At 36.6% G+C, this 19,610-nt stretch overlaps 1 protein-coding gene across 1 annotated transcript in view; it reads right to left on the reverse strand.

The window, feature by feature from the left end:
* LOC306661051 (antigen WC1.1-like) overlaps positions 1-19,610 on the reverse strand; it is a gene marked incomplete at its 3' end in the record, with an annotated part of 301,199 nt that overhangs the window by 56,091 nt on the left and 225,498 nt on the right. Inside the window, 2 exon segments of the mRNA XM_079139880.1 lie at positions 1,244-1,313; positions 1,317-1,558. Of these exon segments, the coding sequence (XP_078996006.1) occupies positions 1,244-1,313; positions 1,317-1,558 (312 nt within the window).

Consider the following 19,610-nt stretch of genomic DNA (forward strand, 5'->3'; position numbering starts at 1 on the left):
TCTAATTCCTACTGAGTGCTGAGTATCACCATGGTGGGCCTGGCACTGAGCTCCAAGACAAAGTCCTGAGCCAGTCTTCTGCCCTGCTCCTTAGCAGGTGGAGTCTAGTTTCCCCCTCTGCCAAGACAGGTAGGAGAGTGGTGGGGGAGACAGTCTTTTTGCTGCCGGACCAGACACAGTTCCAGGTTCTCAGTCTGAGGACACTGGCATAGCAACCAGCGAGGGCACCAACTTTCATTCCATAAGCCTTGTCCTGGGTTTTAAGTTCAAGACCTGATCTTAATTTCCTTTCTGTTCCCCAAGAAGGATGCATCTCTCTTCATGCTGGGCTGCTTGAAGTTGGAAACTCTTAATCTTCCTCCCTCCTTGATATGTCCTTTCTTTTTAATATACTAAAAGCAGGCACTCACCTGGTTTATTGTCCCTTATTGAGCTAGTTTTGTGTGTGAATTGCAGTTAACTCAGTGTATTTGTGAGAGATCAATAAATAAACATCCTGGTCTGAGTCCTAAACATAATCTCTTACCATAATAAATTGTATATTAATAATAATAAATGCATATTAATACATTTACCATTTTATTGCATTCAACATTGATTAGCCAGGACTGGGCTACATTAACCTTCCTAAGTATGAGTTTATACAGATGTTGCTTTGAACAGGAAATGTAGAGAGAATCTATGGTAGTAATAATGGATGGAGAACCTGTGACTCAGCATTTCACTCAGTTCTCTGGCCCTTCCTGTCAATGAGCCAAGAATTCTGGAATCTGGAAAGGAGAATTGCAGCTTTTCAAGGATCCAAAATCCTCTGTGATGTGTTTAATCCCATCCCTGTGCCCACACACCTATTAACGCAGTGCAAAAATATCTCTGGCTATACATATACATGTCTGTCTTTTGAAAAGTGCTGCAAACAGTGTGTGTCTGGTAATTTATATGTAATCCTAAAATCTGTAAATTAGAGAAACAAAATTATGAAGATTGATTTTAAGTGGAACAATCCTCCAAAAAACCTATCTTGTCAAGAAAGAGAGTTCAGAAAGGAAAGGACAATATTTGATGTTTGGTAGAGGGAAAGAAAATGAAGCCCATCATCCACAGCTGTTTCAAACACTCGGGGTCTATGAAAGAACCTCTCGGTCCTCTCTGGACCATTCATCTCCTATTGCCCCAAGGGTAAGACACTCATTTCCTTAGAATTTTTCATTTTTCACTACAGTGGGGAATTCACTGGCCATACCTGAGCAGATGACTCCTGCATCCTCACTGTGTGAACAGTCGTTTTGGATCCAGCCCTCTGAGGGGCACTTTCACAGATGGGACTCCTCTCCTGTGCAGTTCAAATTGTCTAGCCACATGGGCCCTGGTCCCTCCCCAAAGTGTGCCTCACGCATGGCATTCAGGGCCACTCCACAGCCCAGCTGTCTGCACACCACGTGGGCCTCACTCAGGTCCCAGCTGTCATCACAGGCAGTGCCCCAGGAATGCTGGTGAAGGATCTCCACTCTGCCTGCACAGCGACTGCCCCCGTCCACCAGGCGGAGCTGTGGGGTCTCTGAGGAGAGAGAATCATGTCAATGGTTGTATTTTCAAAGAGAGAAGAGTTTTCTTGTCATGTGCTACTCCTTCCATCAACTAAGCAGATGGCAGGATTCACTTTCAGAATGTAGCGCTTGCTGGGTAAGTCATGGAGTGATTACAACAGGGCAGCAGCCAAGTCTCAATTCCCACCAGAACAAGTAGGAGAATTAATTGTTCTTAAAAAATGGAATTAAACTCAGTGTAATGTAATAAGCAGTCTCAGGTAGAAGTCATGCAGGTCCTATCCGTTATACTGTTATTGGTAGAGTTCTTCATAAGATGTGATAAAACATTTCTAGAAATGTCAGGATTCCTATGTTGAGTAGTTCAAAGTGTCTATTTTCTGAATGATTTCTAAAATTCAATGTAATGGGCCAGCATCTGAATTATACTGAATTATGCCCTAAAAGTTGATTTTATTGGAGGCCCCTGAGAACTAGACATCCAGCAGTAACCAGCATCTCCCCAGAAACAGGGGATATGGATCAAATAGCAAATACCCATCATAAAGTTCCAAAGGTCAGCCGAAACTAAACCCCAGCTGCTGGAACTTCCAATTTAGAACTCTGCCACACCCTCTAGAGGAATACATTTGTCAGATACCCCAAGTCTATCACACCCTATACTAGAAGATGGGAAGCTGAGAGCTATCATAACAAGATTTGGCTCCCAGATGCAATGGTCGTCAGCCAGGGGAGGAACACAAAGACCTAAACTTAACAACCCAGCACTGGATCCAAGGGTTGCAGAGCCCCAAAATAATATAAAGAATGAAAATTCATACCTGTGAATAGTTATGATAACCTCAGTGGAAATAGGCCCTTTATTTTTTCTTATTTTTCTCTTTTTAAATATTTTTCTTATCCCTTTTTTTCATAGTCCCCAATCTTTTACTTTTAAAGAAATTTTAACTTTAAAAAAACTTTTTTCAAATATTATTTCCTTGTATTTTATTATTTTTACTCTTTTCCAGTCTGTGAGATATTGTGTGTGTATATGTGAGTGTGTGTGTGTGTGTGTGTGTGTGTGTGTGTATGAGGCAGGGGTAGAGAGAGTTCTTACTGCGTGGATAGGATACACACACACACACACACACACATATACACACACATGCACATATATATATATATATATATATATATATGAAATTCATATAATTTTACTTTCATTTTAATTGTTTTCTTCTTCACCTGTACATTTTTTAACCTTGGCTTGACTAAGGCAGGATATCATTATACATTTGAGTTATTTTGGTCTTAACTTTTGTCTGTTCATACCTTGGCTTTTGTCCTTCTTATTGTACCATTATCACTCTCTTCACTCACTAATAACCACATTTTTCTGTTCCCTCTTCCTCTCTTTCATTTTTTATTGTTTTTAATTATGTTTTTATTCCTCTTTTTTTTACAGCTGACATCTGCTACATATTTCTTGCTTCTCCTCTGTTCACTTTCATAAATATTTGAAACTTTTTCTTGCCTTGCTAATACATTTTCTCCTCACTTAAGAAACTGTAATCCCACTATTTAAGAGAATTATATAGTTTATGTAATTCCTACCCCATTCATCTTATTGTAGTTATTCATACAGAGGATGACACAGTAGACACCTGTTGTTTAATGCCTGATCTAGGTCACAGATTTATATTGTTGCTACTGATGTTAAATTCTAGCCCCATGACTACTATACAGGTCATCATTAGTGTTATGAATGTCAGAGTAAACACCTGACATTTATCTTAAGGCTGTAAACCTGTTACTAACATTAATACTGTTCTTAACTCTCCTTTTCCTCTAAGAGGGGCTGAAAAGTAACTGGGACACTTCAAGTTTATAGAGTAGAGATCTTTCTGCCTAGCAATACTCTAAACTTAGCCAGGTAACAGCAAATCTCACCCTGCACACATTCTAGCTCCACCTGAGTCTCAACAATACCTCAACAAATAGATCAGGGAGACAAAAACCTCAAACCAATAACCATTACCAAGGAGGAATAACCAGAAGGGGACCTCAGGTCCTTGACATCTACTCATATATTAGAAACAGAGAGAAGTCCAAAATGAAAAAGGTAACCATACACAAAATGATATGCATATAAAAGAGGAATCCATCTCAATTGATGAACAGGTATAAGACCTCTGAAAACACAAGGAAATAGGCAAACAAATACCTCCCAAGATTCACAATATCCCTATAAAAGATCTTACAGATATGGAAGTGGATTAAATTCCAGAGAAAGACTATAAAAAAAAAAGAATATTAAAATGTTCAATGAACTAAAGGAGGATATAAGGAAAGAATTAAGAACAATTAAGCAAATAAAGATTTCAATAAAGTAATAGAGATAATGAAAAGAAACCAATCAGAACTCTTGGAAATTAAAGGCATAATGAATCAAATAAAAAATTCACTCGAAAGTATCATTGGATAGCATAGAAAATGGAACTTTAGGCCTTGAAGGCAGAACTTTAGTTTTTGAATATGGGGCATATGAACTTGAATATTTAGTAAGAAAGGGGAAAAAGGAAATGATCAGAATGTATAAGAATTCTTGGACAGCACCAAGAGAACAAACCTGAGAGTCACTGAGATAAAAAAGAACATGGAGATACAGGATAAAGACATTAAGAACATTTTCAATGAGATAATAACAGAAAAATTTTCCCACATCAGAAATGAGATTGATAACAGACAAAGCAAACAAAGAAACAAACAAAAAACAAAAAAAATTCTGCAAAATACATGGGAAAAAAAAGGCATGTAGTACCCCAAATAGACAAATTCAGGAAAGAACTTCTCTAAGACACACCATAATAAAAATGCCTACCATAGAAAATAAGGAAAGAATATTAAATGATGCAAGAGAAAAAATGTCATGTTATATTTAGAGACAAATCAATGAGGCTCACTTTTGACTTATCAACTGAGATCCTAAAATCAAGGAGATCCTGGAATGAGATATTCCGAACTTTAAAAGAAAACAATTTCTAGTCAAGATTGGTGTATTCAGCAAAGGTCTCTTTCAAAATAAATTGGGAAATAAAAATGCCCATGACAAGGAGAAATTAAAAGAATTAATGATCAACAAGCCAGCACTAAAAAGAATACTCAGAGAAACTGCACACAGAAGAATCCAAAAGAAAAAAAAAAAAACAACCTCCCAAATAGATGAGAATCACAAGAAGAGCAATCAACTAAATGAAAGTAAATTCAGAATTAAATATAACAAATATTTGGATATAGCAAATATGGCAAATATGACAAATATAGCAAATATGGCAGGAAACCACAAATAGCCATAATAACACTCAACTTGTCAATTAAAATATAGAGATTAGGTGAATGGATCCATAAACAAGGTGCACCTATATGCTGTTTGCAAGAGTATGTTAGGTAAAGCCAACCACAGGTTGAGGTAAAAAGATGGAAAAATAGTTCATACAAATGGAATCCCAAAACAAGCAGCAGTAGTTATTTTCAGATCTGGCAAAGCATATTTCAAGTAAATTAATCAGAAGAGACAAAGAAGGCCAGTACATCCTGGTAAAGTGAATGATCCAATAAGAAGATATAATTAGCCTGGTGTGGTGGCACATACCTGTAATCCCAGTGACTTGGGAGGCTGAGGCAGGAGGATCACAAGTTCAAAGCCAGCCGCAGTCTCTCAGTAAGGGCATGAGCAACTTAGCAAGATTTTGTTTCAGAATAAATGAATAAAAGGGGCTGGGGATGTGGTTCAGTGGTCGAGTGCCCCTGGGTTCAATTCCTGTGTACCAGAAAAGAAGAGGAGGAGGAGGAGAAGAGGAGGAAGAGAAGGAGAAGAGGAAGAAATAATGATGACAAATATTTATGCCCAAATGTCAGCATACCATAACTGGAAATAAAGAAAAATGCTACTTGATATTAAATCTCAAGTAGATCTCAGCACAATAACACTGGGTGGTTAATTTGAACACATCCCTATCACCAATAGACAGGTTATCAGAACATAAAATCAATAAAGATATTTCCAACCTAATAATACTATAAATCAAATACACTTAATAGACATCTACAGAATATTTCCACCCCTAAACAGTTGAATTTACCTTCTCAGAAGCTCATGGAACCTTTTCCCAAATAGAACATATTCTAGGTCACAAAGTAAGTCTTGGCAAATACACAAAAATTGATATAATTTCATGTATCCTCTTGGATCATAATGGAATGAAATTAGCATTCAACACCAAGAAAAATAATAGAAACCACATAAACATTTGAGCAATACTCTTTAAAATGAAGAATGCATCAATGAAGAAATAAGAGAAGAAATCAAGAGTTTCTTAGAAACAAATGAGAACAGAGATGCAATGTATCAAAATTTCTGAGACGGTATAAAGTAGTTCTAAGAAAATCGATAGCATTGGGTGTTCACATTAAAAAAAGAGAGATTCCAAATAAATACATTTATATTCCACCTTCAGGTCTTAGAAATGGAAGAACAAACTAATTCCCAAGTCAGGAGAAGACAGGAAATAATTAAGATCAGAGCCAAAAATGAATGAAATTGAAAAAGAAAAAACAGTACACAAAATGACTTCAATGAAGAGTTGGTCCTTTGAAAAGATAAATAAGATTGATAAAGCCTTAGCCAAACTAACCAAAAGAAAGAAGACCCAAATAAACAAAATTAGAGATGAAAAAGGAGAAATTACCATCTGAAATCCAGAAGGTCACTAGAAACTATTTTGAAAATCTGTACTCCAATAAACTAGAAAATCTAGAAGACATTGAAAAAATTCTAGGCAATGTGACCTGCCTAAATTGAGCCAGGAAGATATAGAAAACCCAAACAGACTAATGTCAAATAATGAAATTGAAAAAGCAATTAAAAGCCTTCCAACAAAGAAAAGCTCATGACTGGATGAATTCTCTGCTAAGTTCCACAAGCCTTTAAACAAGAACTAACGCCGGTCTTTCTCAAATTATTCCATTGAAATTGAAATTGAAAGGGAAAGAATACTTCCAAATACACTTCATGTAATCAGTATAACCCTGATACCGAAACCAGACATAGATGCATCAAGAAGAGACAACTACAGGCTGCTATCCCCTGATGAACATAGATGAAAATAATATTTAATAAAATATTAGCAAATCACTTTAAAAAACACATTAAGAAGTTAATACATCATGAACAGAGTGGGTCTCATCCCAGGGATACAAGGTGGTTTGACATACATAAATTAATAAATGTAATTCACCACTTAAATAGAATTAAGGACAAGAATCACATGACTATCTCAATAGATGTAGAAAAGGCTTTCGACAAAATTTAGTACCCATTCATGTTAAAAATACCGGAGAAGTTAGGAATAGAAGGGAATTACCTCTACGTTATAAAGATAGTATATGAGAAACCCAAAGCCAACATCATACTGAACGAAGAAAAGGGAAATATGGGGAAATGATATTGGACATGTTAAATTTTATGTGTTATACATGTACAAATAGGTAACAACAGATTCCCACCATTACATACAATTATTATGCACCAATAAAAATATAGAAAAAGTTACATGGTAAGTAAAGAGGAGAGATCACATGACAGATTAACAAAATGAAAAAAATTAGATCAGATGGGCAGCACAACCATGATAATGATGCTGTAACTGGCAGATAAAGACTTTAACTATGATCAAGGTGTTTTGGGAAAAAAAAGAAGGAAGGTGAGAATAAATACGAAAACGAACAATATTAGCAGAGAATTGTAAATACTTAAAAACTTTCAAAGAAACTTTCACCAATTGAAAATATCTAGTAAACAATTGAATGAAAAGGTTTACAAAAAGTTTGACAGAAAAAAGAATTAGTGATTTTGAACAAAAGACTATAGAAAATCCCAGAATTAAATGTAGAATGAAAGATATTAGTGTAATAAAATACAGCATAAAAGCTAATTGTGACAAGCTGAAATTGTCTATCATACAGAATCAGAGTCCTAGAGAGAAGAGAGGAGGAAAAGGATCAGGAGAAGGAAGAGGAAGAGGAGGAGAGGAGAAAGAGGAGAACAGTGAATGTAGGAAGAGGAGGAAATAAAACAGAGCAGCTGAGTGTTCAGGAAGGTTAAAGTGCATCTCTCAGTCTCACCTGAGCGGACAACTTCAACAGTCCCACTGTGGGGGCAACTGCCTCCAGGACAGGACACCCTGGGGCAGGACCAGAGCTCAGGTTCCTGGCCCACACACTGGAACTCTTCAGCCCAGATCTGTCCATTAGCTGTGTTTGACATATCGCCTTGTAAGGACACTGCTTTGCCACATCCCAGCTCTGCACAGATGACCTGGGCTGTGGGGAATGTGAAGTTCACATCAGACACAGGAGTCCATCCTCCTCCAGAATTCACTTCCACAAGGCCTGAGCAGGGTCCATCTGCTCCAACCAGGCGAACAAATCCTAAGGGAGAAAAGTATCAATACAATGAGTATTCCTGCCTGTGTCCTGAATCTGGATGTGACATGTCACAGGCAATGGTATGAAAGACTTTTCTTTTCTAGTTTGGGGTATGTAGAAGGATTTGACAATTGGTGTTAGAATGGGACTTCCATGAGCAAGTTTCTGGAGTCAAATTTTGGAGCAATTTGCAGAATCAGTTTAGAATGGCTGAATTCAAGGAATGAAAAGTTAAATGAATTAGCTTTCACAGAATCATTCTTTCATGTATTAAAAGGATTATCCATCATCCATTTATGTATCTCTCTACCTGCCAATGTGTTATCATCCTATGTATTCTATTTATCTATATTCTTCCTTTTGTAAGTTTTATATTTAGCCATTGAATATGAACTCAATAGAACTAGGTTTATTTATTTTACCATTTAATCCTTAGATATTTTCAGCTCCTGGATAGTAATTCTAACTTAATTAACATTTGTTAATGACTATAAAAGTATTCAGTATTTATCATATCTCACAATTTTTTTTGATACTGGGGATTGAACTCAGGGGCACTTGACCACTGAGCCACATCCCCAGCCCTATTTTGTTTTTTATTTAGAGACTGGGTCTCACTGAGTTGCTTAGTGCCTCACTTTTGCTGAGGCTGGCTTTGAACTTGCGATTCTCCCTGCCTCAGCCTCCTGTGTCACTGGGATTACAGGTGTGTGCCACCATGATCCAGCTACAGTCTCACAATTTTTAATTACTTACATTTAAACATGAGAAAACATACACTAAGTATTGTGAAAATAAGAAAGAAACCAAGTTTTATGACAATAATAATCAAGGTTCTTCCCATTCTAGAAGACCAAAAGAATATTTCAGAGCAAGATCAGAAGTGATTAAAATATCCAAGGATGTTTGCTGGCTGCTTTTTGTTTTGTTCTGTTTGAGGAATTATTTTGTTACTGATGAGTAGAATTTGATGAACCCATGAGACATTTGTCTATTGAAGATGGTCAGGAAAGGATTTCATTTCAGGTATGGGTTCAGAACCTTGGGGAGCCATCTGGCTATAGATATGGACCTGTTATTGAATGATATTTTTTATGAAAAAGCATAGCAAGGATCACCTTTCTCAAGAGAAGAACATGATCATTAATGTTTTCTTTTCAAAGTGAGCCATAAAATGGGATGAATAGCAAGAGCATTAAGCAAATTCTTTCTTAAAATTGTTTCTTCAGACATTCTAATTAGTTGTGTGTCTATTTCTTACTGCTGCTGATATATTACAATGAAGTCTGGACTCATGAAGTGTTTCTGCAAGGTCATTTCAATCTAGATCAAGTTAGGATGTATTATTATTTGATACAAAAATTCCAAACTGAAATGACTAATCTTTAGGGCATTATGGCTTTAATGAATATGAGAAATGCAGTGTTGGCCATGGTCTGGTACAATAATGCTATCCTCTCTACCTCAAGTGAGATTAAAAAAAACCCTGAAAGTTGATAGGCTCTGTCTGTGGATACCACCTTGTCTCCTTCCCTGTGTACTCTGGTTTCCACTCAGTTCCACCTCCATGTTAGGGGTTACTACCGAGCACCACCAGTGAGGGCCACAATTGTGTGTGACTGAATCACAGTGTGTAGCTTGATTTGATACTCAACTTTGTCTTCAGTATCACTATTTCCTTTTTATGTTTTCATTGTTAATGGTTCATTACTAGCTCCCCAAAAGACTTGTGGAATGGACTGATTCTGGTGGACTAGTACTATCTTTTTGTTAAAGTCTACCTGAAAGAACCCACTGGACTATCTCATTATGATCCCCTCTAGTTAGATGGTTAATGGTATCTGTGTCTTAGATGCTGTTTTTCAGTATGTTATAGAATCTAATGAATATCTGCATAATTCCCACAGATGAAACTGGAGGCATTTCTGATAAAGAAGTAAATCACCCAGTGCAGCACTCAGCTTCAGAGTTCTACTCTTCACAGATCAGTGAGACCTAATCCTCCAATAGTCTCACTAGGTCATGAAAAGAACAAAATCCATTCACTGAACATTCTTAGGACTTTGGCTGAGTATCAGGCACTGCTATGGAAAGAGATCGTGAAGCAACCCAAGCAGCAGCATCAGTGAAAACTGACCATTCTTTTCTCATCTTTAAACAAATCCTCAAGTACTTATGGATTATTATGTTCTAGCATTATATTATAAAATTTTGTTCACCCAGAAGCCATAGGACAGATGTTTTGAATAATATATGACTTAGAAATCTCAGTCTGCTATCAGATCTACAGAGACAGATGATCCTCACCTATAGTTCTCATGGATTGATGGACTCTTGCAAACAAAGAGGTGTAAACAGCCCTGCAGAGAAAAATGGAGTCTTGTTTAAGAGTGCTTTCAAAAAGTGATATCAGGGCAAGGAGTAAACAACTCGCATGAGAAACTTAGTGGTCTGCCTAGGACAGATAAGCTCTCTGCCTGAGAAAAAACAAAAAAACTTAAAGACATCTGGTTTCTGCTCTCAAGGCCGGGCTCCTGGCCAGATCCAGGTCTGGAGACCAAACGTACTGGTGGCACTGAGCCCAGTGGCTCCAGACAATAACTTTATGTGTTTACTCCAGTGTATTTAAGAGAGATGAGAAGAACTCAAAGGTGACAAGACTGCTTTCTTTGGTTATGTATGCTGCGAAATGCCCATGATGTCTCTCTGGTGCTGAGTTGGTATGCTACCTGGGATGGTTTTCCTTTTGTATATACTTTATATGTCTTAATAAATACTATCTTTTCCTATATGGCTTGTGTGGTACATTCAGCAGATCGGCCCATTTAAATTATAAGTCTGTGCCCAGCAACGGGAAATACGTTCCCAGACAAGCCCACAGTCAAGGTGTGACTCAGATACGGGTGTGCACTGCTCCATAGCCTTAGGTCGCCTGATTTTAAAAAATGGGTATTACTGTGGTCTACCTAGGCCTTCAATTAGAAAGGTGTTCCTTATATCACAGTGATTTAAACACAGTACTTGGTTTTAATTTCAAAAGTACACATTCTTTCTGTAATAGTTCAGTGGTTGATAGTAATCTAGAGATGAGAAATTTCCTATATTTTCCATTTCCAGATGGCTGAGGTAAAAATACCACCACCTGACTTTTTAATGTAAGAACGTATTCATGAAGAGAAGTTAGGTGCCATTCTGTATGTATTGCTCAGTCTGCAAAGTCTGCAATGTTATGATTGGTTCATCTAGACTCTATAATATGGATTCAAAATAATCAAATATATGTTCAGAGTAACCCTTCTTGTATACTTGGAAGTGGAGGATGCCATAGCTTGAGCATAGTTTAAAGGCCTACAGTGGTCAACATTTACCTATAATGTCCATTTTCCATGGTTTACTGAAGCAATTTGGCATGCATCTTCTCCCTCTGACTTGTAAAAAGCATTTATATTGAAGGTTGCTGCTTGGAGTTTTGAAACCTATAGTAAAACCTACTTTCCGAGGCTTTCGTTGAGACACAGACATTGAAATGTGCTGGGTCTCTTAGTGATAACTTTCATTACAAATGGTAGGGACCCAACTAAAAGTGGTTTTATTTACAGAATTGTAGAAATTACAGGAAAGATGAGCTTCTAAAGAGAAAGCATGAGGAATGGGGATTGATGCTTCCAGAACATTCCTTCCACATTTCCTTCCCAATTCCTGATTCTTTCCATTTACCTTTGCTCTTTAGACATGCCCTTCCCACACAGCTGACACTGGACTGCAGCACGTATCTTTGATCCACAAGAATATGGTAAACACAGGGCAGTGACTCCTACTGACCCCTCCTATGTTATGGGAGAGGGTAGTTACTAATTTATCAGGGAGAGTGAATTAGTATGAATGAGTACACCATCAGCACATAGTGTTGATCAAGAGCAATGGTGCACCAAAGGAAGAGATGTTTATCAGTACATTGGATGCATCTGTGAAATTTATGAGAATAAATCTAACAGGAAATATATAGGACCTTTAAAAAAGCAACCAAACTATTTTAGAAAGTTTTAAAGATCTTACTTTTAAAGTGGAAACATAAATAATTTTTATATTGTTTTCTTTAATGGATGCAAATATTTGATAGACTACAGTTCAACATCTAAATTTGTACTAATTTGACTTTGTTTTCCATTGGATTTTGACATTCAAAAGTAAAAATAAGTGTGCATATAGGAAGTAAATTTGTGAAGTAGAAGGCTGCTATAAGGAAAATAATATGCATTAGATTTAAAAAATATTAAAAAGAACTAAGTTCTTATGAGAGTGCAATGCAGCAGAGTATAAATTGTAGATGAAAGACGCATTTACATTTAGGAAGTTAGTATTTAAAAGGTAACACCTTAAATCGTTAGGACTATATATTTTCATATTATTGAAAATTTAAGTATTGTTTTTAAAAATAATAGTATTTGAGCACTACTTTTTATTGTACTCTAAAACAAACTTTTCAGTGCTTAAATAAATACACATAAAAGCTGTTCACAATGCATATAGATAAAAACATATATATCTATATATGTACATTTATATATATCTAATAACATCCAAGTTTATTGTAAAGAAGACACATTTGAGCATTTTCCTACTACCCTAAAAATTTCAGCATGTCATCTAACATGGCTCCACATTTTCATATTGACTAAAGTCCTTACTTTCTGAGATGTAGCAGAAATCTTTTTATTGGCCAATGACTTGGTAAGGACATTTTAAAATTTGATTTAAAAATGGAATTTCTCTCTTACAGTTCTGAAGGATAAAAGTCGCAACTAAAACTGTCAGCCAGGTTAGTGTTAGTAAGCTTTTTGTCACAAGAGATACATAAGATAATCAGCTTATAAAGTGGAAAGGTTTAATTTCATTCACAATTTCGGAAATTTCGGTTAGTGTTTGGTTGGCCTAATTTTTTTTTGGGTGACATAGCATCTCAATGTAGAAGAACAAGATACAGCAAATTGCTCATCTCATGTCTGGGAAAAGAGTTAAGAGAGGCCAGGGTTCTATAATCTCCACCAAGAGCAGGCCCCTAATGACTTAGTGACTTCCCACTACTCCCGAACTCCTAAGGGATCTATCACCTCCCAACAGAACCATGTTGGAGATTAATCATTTAGCATGGTCTTTGGGGACACTTTTAAGATCCAAACTATAGCAGTCATTGCCTTTTTGGAAAGGTCTAGAGAGGAGTAAGTTTACCAGTGATCACTGCATTTAGAATCAATGTATTTCTACAGAAATGCCCTAAGACCAACATAGCAAAAATTTTAAGTAAAGAAAACCATAAATTTTAAAATCTATTTTTGCATTGTAGAGAATTATGGTCAGGGTTTTGCATCATAAATTAGAAGAAAAAGAGACACATTAACACTTCAGTCAAAGAAGAAAGCACCCAGGTCTAGACCATGCAAACCATGATTCTTAGTGGCCTTTGAGACTTGGGGTATTGGGTCTATAAATGACTGAAGACATGTGTTTGGCAGAGGATAGCAAAAGATGTCTTTTGTGACTGCTCTCTCAGTGACAGAAGATGGTTGGTGCACAGGTCAGATTTGGGGGTAGTTTTATTTCTAAGCAAAGAAAGTACTATGTCCCTTTGATTTTGTAGCATAAAATCAGTCTCAGTTTCACTTTTGCTTCCTAGAACCATCTTTTAGTGTCTTACACATCCAATATCCTAAATATCTCTGATAATGACTTCTTTCAGTGCTAAGATTAAAGATCATTAGGTGCTCTCGTCAGCTCTCATTGCCGACCCCTAGTATCATAAGCTTTACCTTCCAAAAATCCACTTGTCTCTATCTCCACATTTTTTAACAAATAATCCCAAATGCACTTCTACCATTGAATTCAACAGGTAGAAACTGTTGTTCTGCTTGTCTTCATTTTTCCATTCTTATGAAATAACCCCAAATGTATTTTTATCACTGAATCCAACAGGTAGAAACTGTCATCTCTTACTAAAATACATATATAATGACATTTTATGAAATCCAATATTGACTTGCCAACACATGAAAAGCTGAGTGTCCCTTCCGATTTGAGTTTATAAAGATGTGTTGAACATATACAGAGAGAATAATCTATGTATTCTTTTCTCTGAATCTGCAAAGGAGACTTGTGACTTTGCAGTAATCCATAAATTTCTTGTGATTTGTTTGATGATACTCCCATGCCTATGTACTTACTAGCATAGGGCAAAACAGTGTCTTAAGGCTACACATATGGGCACACTCCCTTCAACTGAGAAAAGTACCTCATTTTCGTCCCTACTTCTGACAGGCTCACTGTCTCTCAGGAGACATATGTGTTGCTTTGCAGATGTTTTGGATTATAAGCAATTTATAAGGACAAAATTATAAAGTTAATTTTAATTGAGATATTAAAATAAATTTTCTTTTCGAGACAGGCTACTGGAGAAGGAAAAATTGTAGTTGAGATTAACAAGAGGGAAGTAAGGGAAGCTCATCACAATCAGAAACTGAGCAGTCTTGGTCTACAAGATAGACCTCTGAGTCCTTTCTCGCCCATCCACCTTCTATTTTCCCAGAAATCAAAAACCTTCTTTTCTAAAGCTTTTCATTCTCGAGACACTGGACAATACAATGGCAGTACCTGAGCAGAAGACTCCTACAACATTCTGCCTGCTGCTGCAGGTCTGTTGCTCCCAGTCCTGGGAAGGGCACTTCCACAAGTGGGACTCATCTCCTATGCAGTTCAGGTTATTCAGCCAAATGGAACTTGATCCACGTCCAAAGTACAAATGATAGAGGGGCACTCCACAGCCCAGCTGTCTGCACACCACCTGGGAATTGCTCAAGCCCCAGTTCTCAACACAGATGCTTCCCCAGGAGCCCTGGTGAAGGATCTCCATTCTCCCCGCACAGCGAAAACTACCATCCACCAGGAGGAGCTGCAGGTTTTCTGAGGAGAGAGAACCAAGTCAGTGTTTTTAGACTTTCTTTCTTTGAGAAATAAAGTTTGTTTATTTATTTTCTTAAAAATGTTGACAGCAGAATGCATTTTGATTCATTGTACACGAATGGAGTACAACTTTTCATTTCTCTGCTTGTAAACAATGTAGAGTCACACCACTTGTGTAATCATACATGTACATAGGGTAATGATGTCTGTCTCATTCCACCATCTTTCCTTCCCCTGCCCCTCAGTGTTTTGTTTTGTGTAGGAAATGAGAGGGTTTTCCTGACTTTTGGGACCTTCTCAGCTTAGTACTTGACAGCACTGTACTGCATAATCTGCTGGCTCAGACACAGAGTCATTGCCCCACAGCAGCAGCCGGGTCTGGTTTTCTATTAAAATGATAATTATCAGAGGATTAGTAGGGTTGAATGACAAGAAACAAATCAAACTGAAAATAACTAGAAAGTAGTCTCAGAAGTTAGTAATATGCCCTATTAGATTTCACCTTCTGATTTTTGAATTCTACAATAGAAGGTAAGAAAGAATACTGGAAGTGTCAGAATTTCTTCCCTGAGTAGTTGACCTGGATCATTTAAAATTGTGTTACTTGTGTTTGGATTATTGAATTGTTAAAGTCCTTTTTTTAATTATAAGAATTCTTAAATATTATAATTTCAATCAAATACACAGATTTGATCAACTCACATATTCAATCAAATTTTTATGTATTCTAGTTATAATTGGCTTATAAAATACTATGATTTGTAAATATTTTGTTATATTCTGTGGATAGTCCTTTTTTTGGATGAAGTCATTTGAAGTGCAAAAGTTTTGAAAATATTTTTCCTTTAGTTGCTTGTACTTTAGAGTCACAGGTAAGAAGGTCACTCCTAACTAAAAGTCACAAAAATTTATTCTTATATTTTCTTCTAAGAGGTTTATAGTTTTAGCTCTAACATGTAGAAATTTGTAAGGCCCCCAAAAAGGAAACCCCAACTCTGTCCCATGGATGGACGGCAACCCCAATCAACCACAGGAGGCGTCACTTGATGCAAACCACAAGAGGTGTTTATTCCAGCGCGCTGGGACCCAACTCGAGGAGTCGAGTCCCTAGCAGAAAATCTTGTAGGTTTATAAAGGCAGAAACCACACATCAGGAGGGGTCACACATGAAAGGGGGAAAAGGGGGAACAAAGCTGCCAGGAAATTTCAAAGGGGGTCTGGGTTTGCTGACAACATGTTTCACAATGTTTTACAACAGGTGTAGATTCTGGTCAATAGTTTCTGGTAATCCTACTGTTTGAGCACTATCTGGCTATCAGGCTCAATTTACTCTTTTACTCTCTGTTTGGGGCTGTTTCCTGGAACAGCTTTAAGGGCTTTGTTCCCATTACTGGGAGGGAAACCTTAGGGAGTTGAGATAAAACAGACAGCTTAAAAAAATGTCCATTCTTTCAAATTGAACCATATTGAAATACAATTTTGTACATGATGACAGGTAAAGCCCAACCTCATTTCTTTTTTGTTATCTTGTGAATGTTCATTTGCCCAAGAACCATTTACTGAAAAGACTTTTCTCATTGAGTAACCTTGGTAACCATTTTGAATATCGATTCACCATAAATATGAAGATTGATTTAAGAACTCACATTTTATTTAATTTGATATACATGTCTATTTTATGCCTGTACCATATTGTTTTGATTACTGTAACTTTGTACTTAGGGTTGAAATTCTTTTAAATATTTTATGGTCATTTATTTACATATGAATTTTAGAATCAGATGATCAATTTCTGCATAAAAGTCAGATAGGATTTTTATAAAGACTTTATGGGTTCTGTAGATCCATTTGAGGGGTAATCTCATCCTAAGCATACCATTTCCAATCCATAAACATAGGATGCCTCCTGTGTATGACCTGAATTGCTTTCAACATTATATATAATTTACAGAGTAAAATTTTCTCATATTTTTGCTACATTTTTATTAAGTATTTTGCTAAAAGTGCTTTATCAGAAAGATATTCCTTGTATAAGAAGAGTTACATTATATACATATTTTTACATATATATGTGTATTACTGTTTTTATTATAGTATTATCATACAATGTTATATGACAATGTTTCCAAATTGAATTACAACAGAATGTATGTACTTTTCAATTGCATATAGAATATTCACCAAGAAAAACTACCTTTCAAGTTATAAAATAATTCTTGAGAAATTTAAAAGCATTAATGTAATATATAATATAATATAATATAATATATTGTCTCTATTCAGGTGAATTAAATTAAAAATCAATAAAAAAGAATATCTGGAAAATCCCCATATATTTGAAAGTTAAATAATTCACTTTTAATTAAGTATAAGTTACATAAGAAACCAGAAAACATTTTGAACTGAATTGTAATGAATGTGTAGCATATAAATATTTGTTAGATGCATCTAAAGAACTGCATAGAGGAACACCACAAGTGTTTATACTGACAAAAATGTTTTAAATCACTTCTTAATCTTGAAATTAAGAAGATAGAATAAGAATAAAAAATCAAATACCAAATTAATAAGGAAATTAAAAAGGTAGGAATCAAAGTCATTATAATAGGAAAAAGAAATCCGAAGAAAACAATGAAATCAAAAGCTGATTCTCCAAAAATAGCAATGAAATTGACAAATACCTAGTTGGACTGATCAAGGAAAATAGAGAAGACACAAATTACCAGTATCATGAATGAAAGAGAGGGCATCACTGTATTTCAAACAACTACCAACAGGATGATAAGACAATGCTGTAATTCAGTTATGTTAACTTTTTAGAGAACTTATATAAGTGAATAATTTCTAGAAAGATATAATTTTCCAAAACTGGGACAAAAAGGAATAAAAAAATCACTTCCAAAGACAGGGAACAAAATAGTGTCAAAGACCTTTCAGTGATTGTCTCCCCATAGACACATCAATTTGATTAGATATTCATGCACCAAATGACTTTCACAAGAGTCGAGGAAGTTGAGAAAAAGAATGTATTGCTTGTTTTTAGTACAAGAATAAGAGAAGATGTATTAGATAAAGCAGGAAGGAAAGAGTTACTCATGTGACCTCTCCTTCTAATCAAGTAATGCAGCCTGGAGAGAAATGACTCCTACATAGGGAGGGAGAAGGAACAAAGACTGAATCTTAGACTCCAATACCATGGTGAACTCCAGTGCCTGGCCATGCCCCTAATCCCCTGCATTGCAGAAACTGAGTCTCGGGGACTGTGTTAGCTAACAATGCTTCACCACTCCTTCCCCAACTTTGGGCAACAGAGGGCGGAGCAAGACTTCACCTTCTGGGAAGTAGGGCAGAAGAGTTAGCACAGAACTTGACTTGGAGCTCAGTTCCCGGTCCACTATGATGAGACCCAGCACTAGGGAGAATCCAAGGTCTCTTAGCGGGTACGTCCCCTGCATCTTCCGCACTGATTGGCACGGTCCAGAGTGAGGCTGAGTACCATGGGCGTGGGGTGACCTAGCCACCCCCCACTATCCCTCTGGGGCCCCCAAACATTATGGAGTGCAGGAGAATTACAGACTGTCATGCTTACTGAGCCAAGTTGAAAGGGGAAAAAAATGTCCTTTAATGAGCATGCCAGGCAAGCTGGCAAGCCGGGAATAGGCTAGCGCCTCAAAGAACTCCCAGCACTTGAAGTTTGGGGCAGTCCAGAGTTTATAAAGGCAAAACTCGCAAAACGCACAAGGATGTAGGTCAGAAAGACCTTGTTGAGACAGATATTTTGATTACATGAGAGAATTGTTTTTATTATGCATTTCAGAGTCTTCTTTGCTATACATTGGGGCGTGGGAAGGTCCTGCTGTACTATCAACATAGTCACAGCTGTCTTTTCAACTGAAAAGAAAGCATTTTAAGCAAGCATAAAATGGAGTCAGGTCAGAACAAAATGGCATTACTTTGGTTCTTTTACATTTTAGTTACCATACACACACCCAGAGGCACACGCACAATTTAACAATCTGAGGAGATAAAGTATAGAGTCATTTTACTATATATAGGTGAATAAAAACATCCTTTTGTATTCCTTAAACATACATAAAACCAAAAACAACAAAAATAATACAAAACCACCCATGAAATTAATGTGTATTATGAAGACAAAGGGGAGAGTTCCACATATATTAAATTAAAAGACTTAAATGTCTGTCCCAATTCCATCTTTCTAAATTGATATTTTACTACATGTTCCATTGTTTACTACATAATGAATTAAAATTTATTTCTATGATTATGAATAAAGAAAAGTGGGCAAAAGAGATTTGTCATTTCATAAGAGACAACCTATATTACCAATAAATATATAAAATTAATGCCACCTAGCCATTAGGGATATTGTAAGGGGAAAAATGCAGCTCAACTTGGGACCCGCCGGTAACCGTAGCTGCGTGATCCTGCTGAACTGCCGCTCACTCGCTTGTTTCAGTTGCGGCTTGCCAATAGCTCCCAGAAAAAATGCTCCGCAGACACGAGGTCTCACACAAGAGACTTTATTTACACGGACGATTAACACGTATGCTCAGGGTGAAAAGAAGGGGAAAAAGCGAAAGATGGCGGTGGCTTCTCCCAGATATTGGAATCTCCTGG

Source organism: Sciurus vulgaris (assembly GCF_902686455.1).
Source record: "Sciurus vulgaris genome assembly, chromosome: 5".
NCBI classification, from domain to species: domain Eukaryota; kingdom Metazoa; phylum Chordata; class Mammalia; order Rodentia; family Sciuridae; genus Sciurus; species Sciurus vulgaris.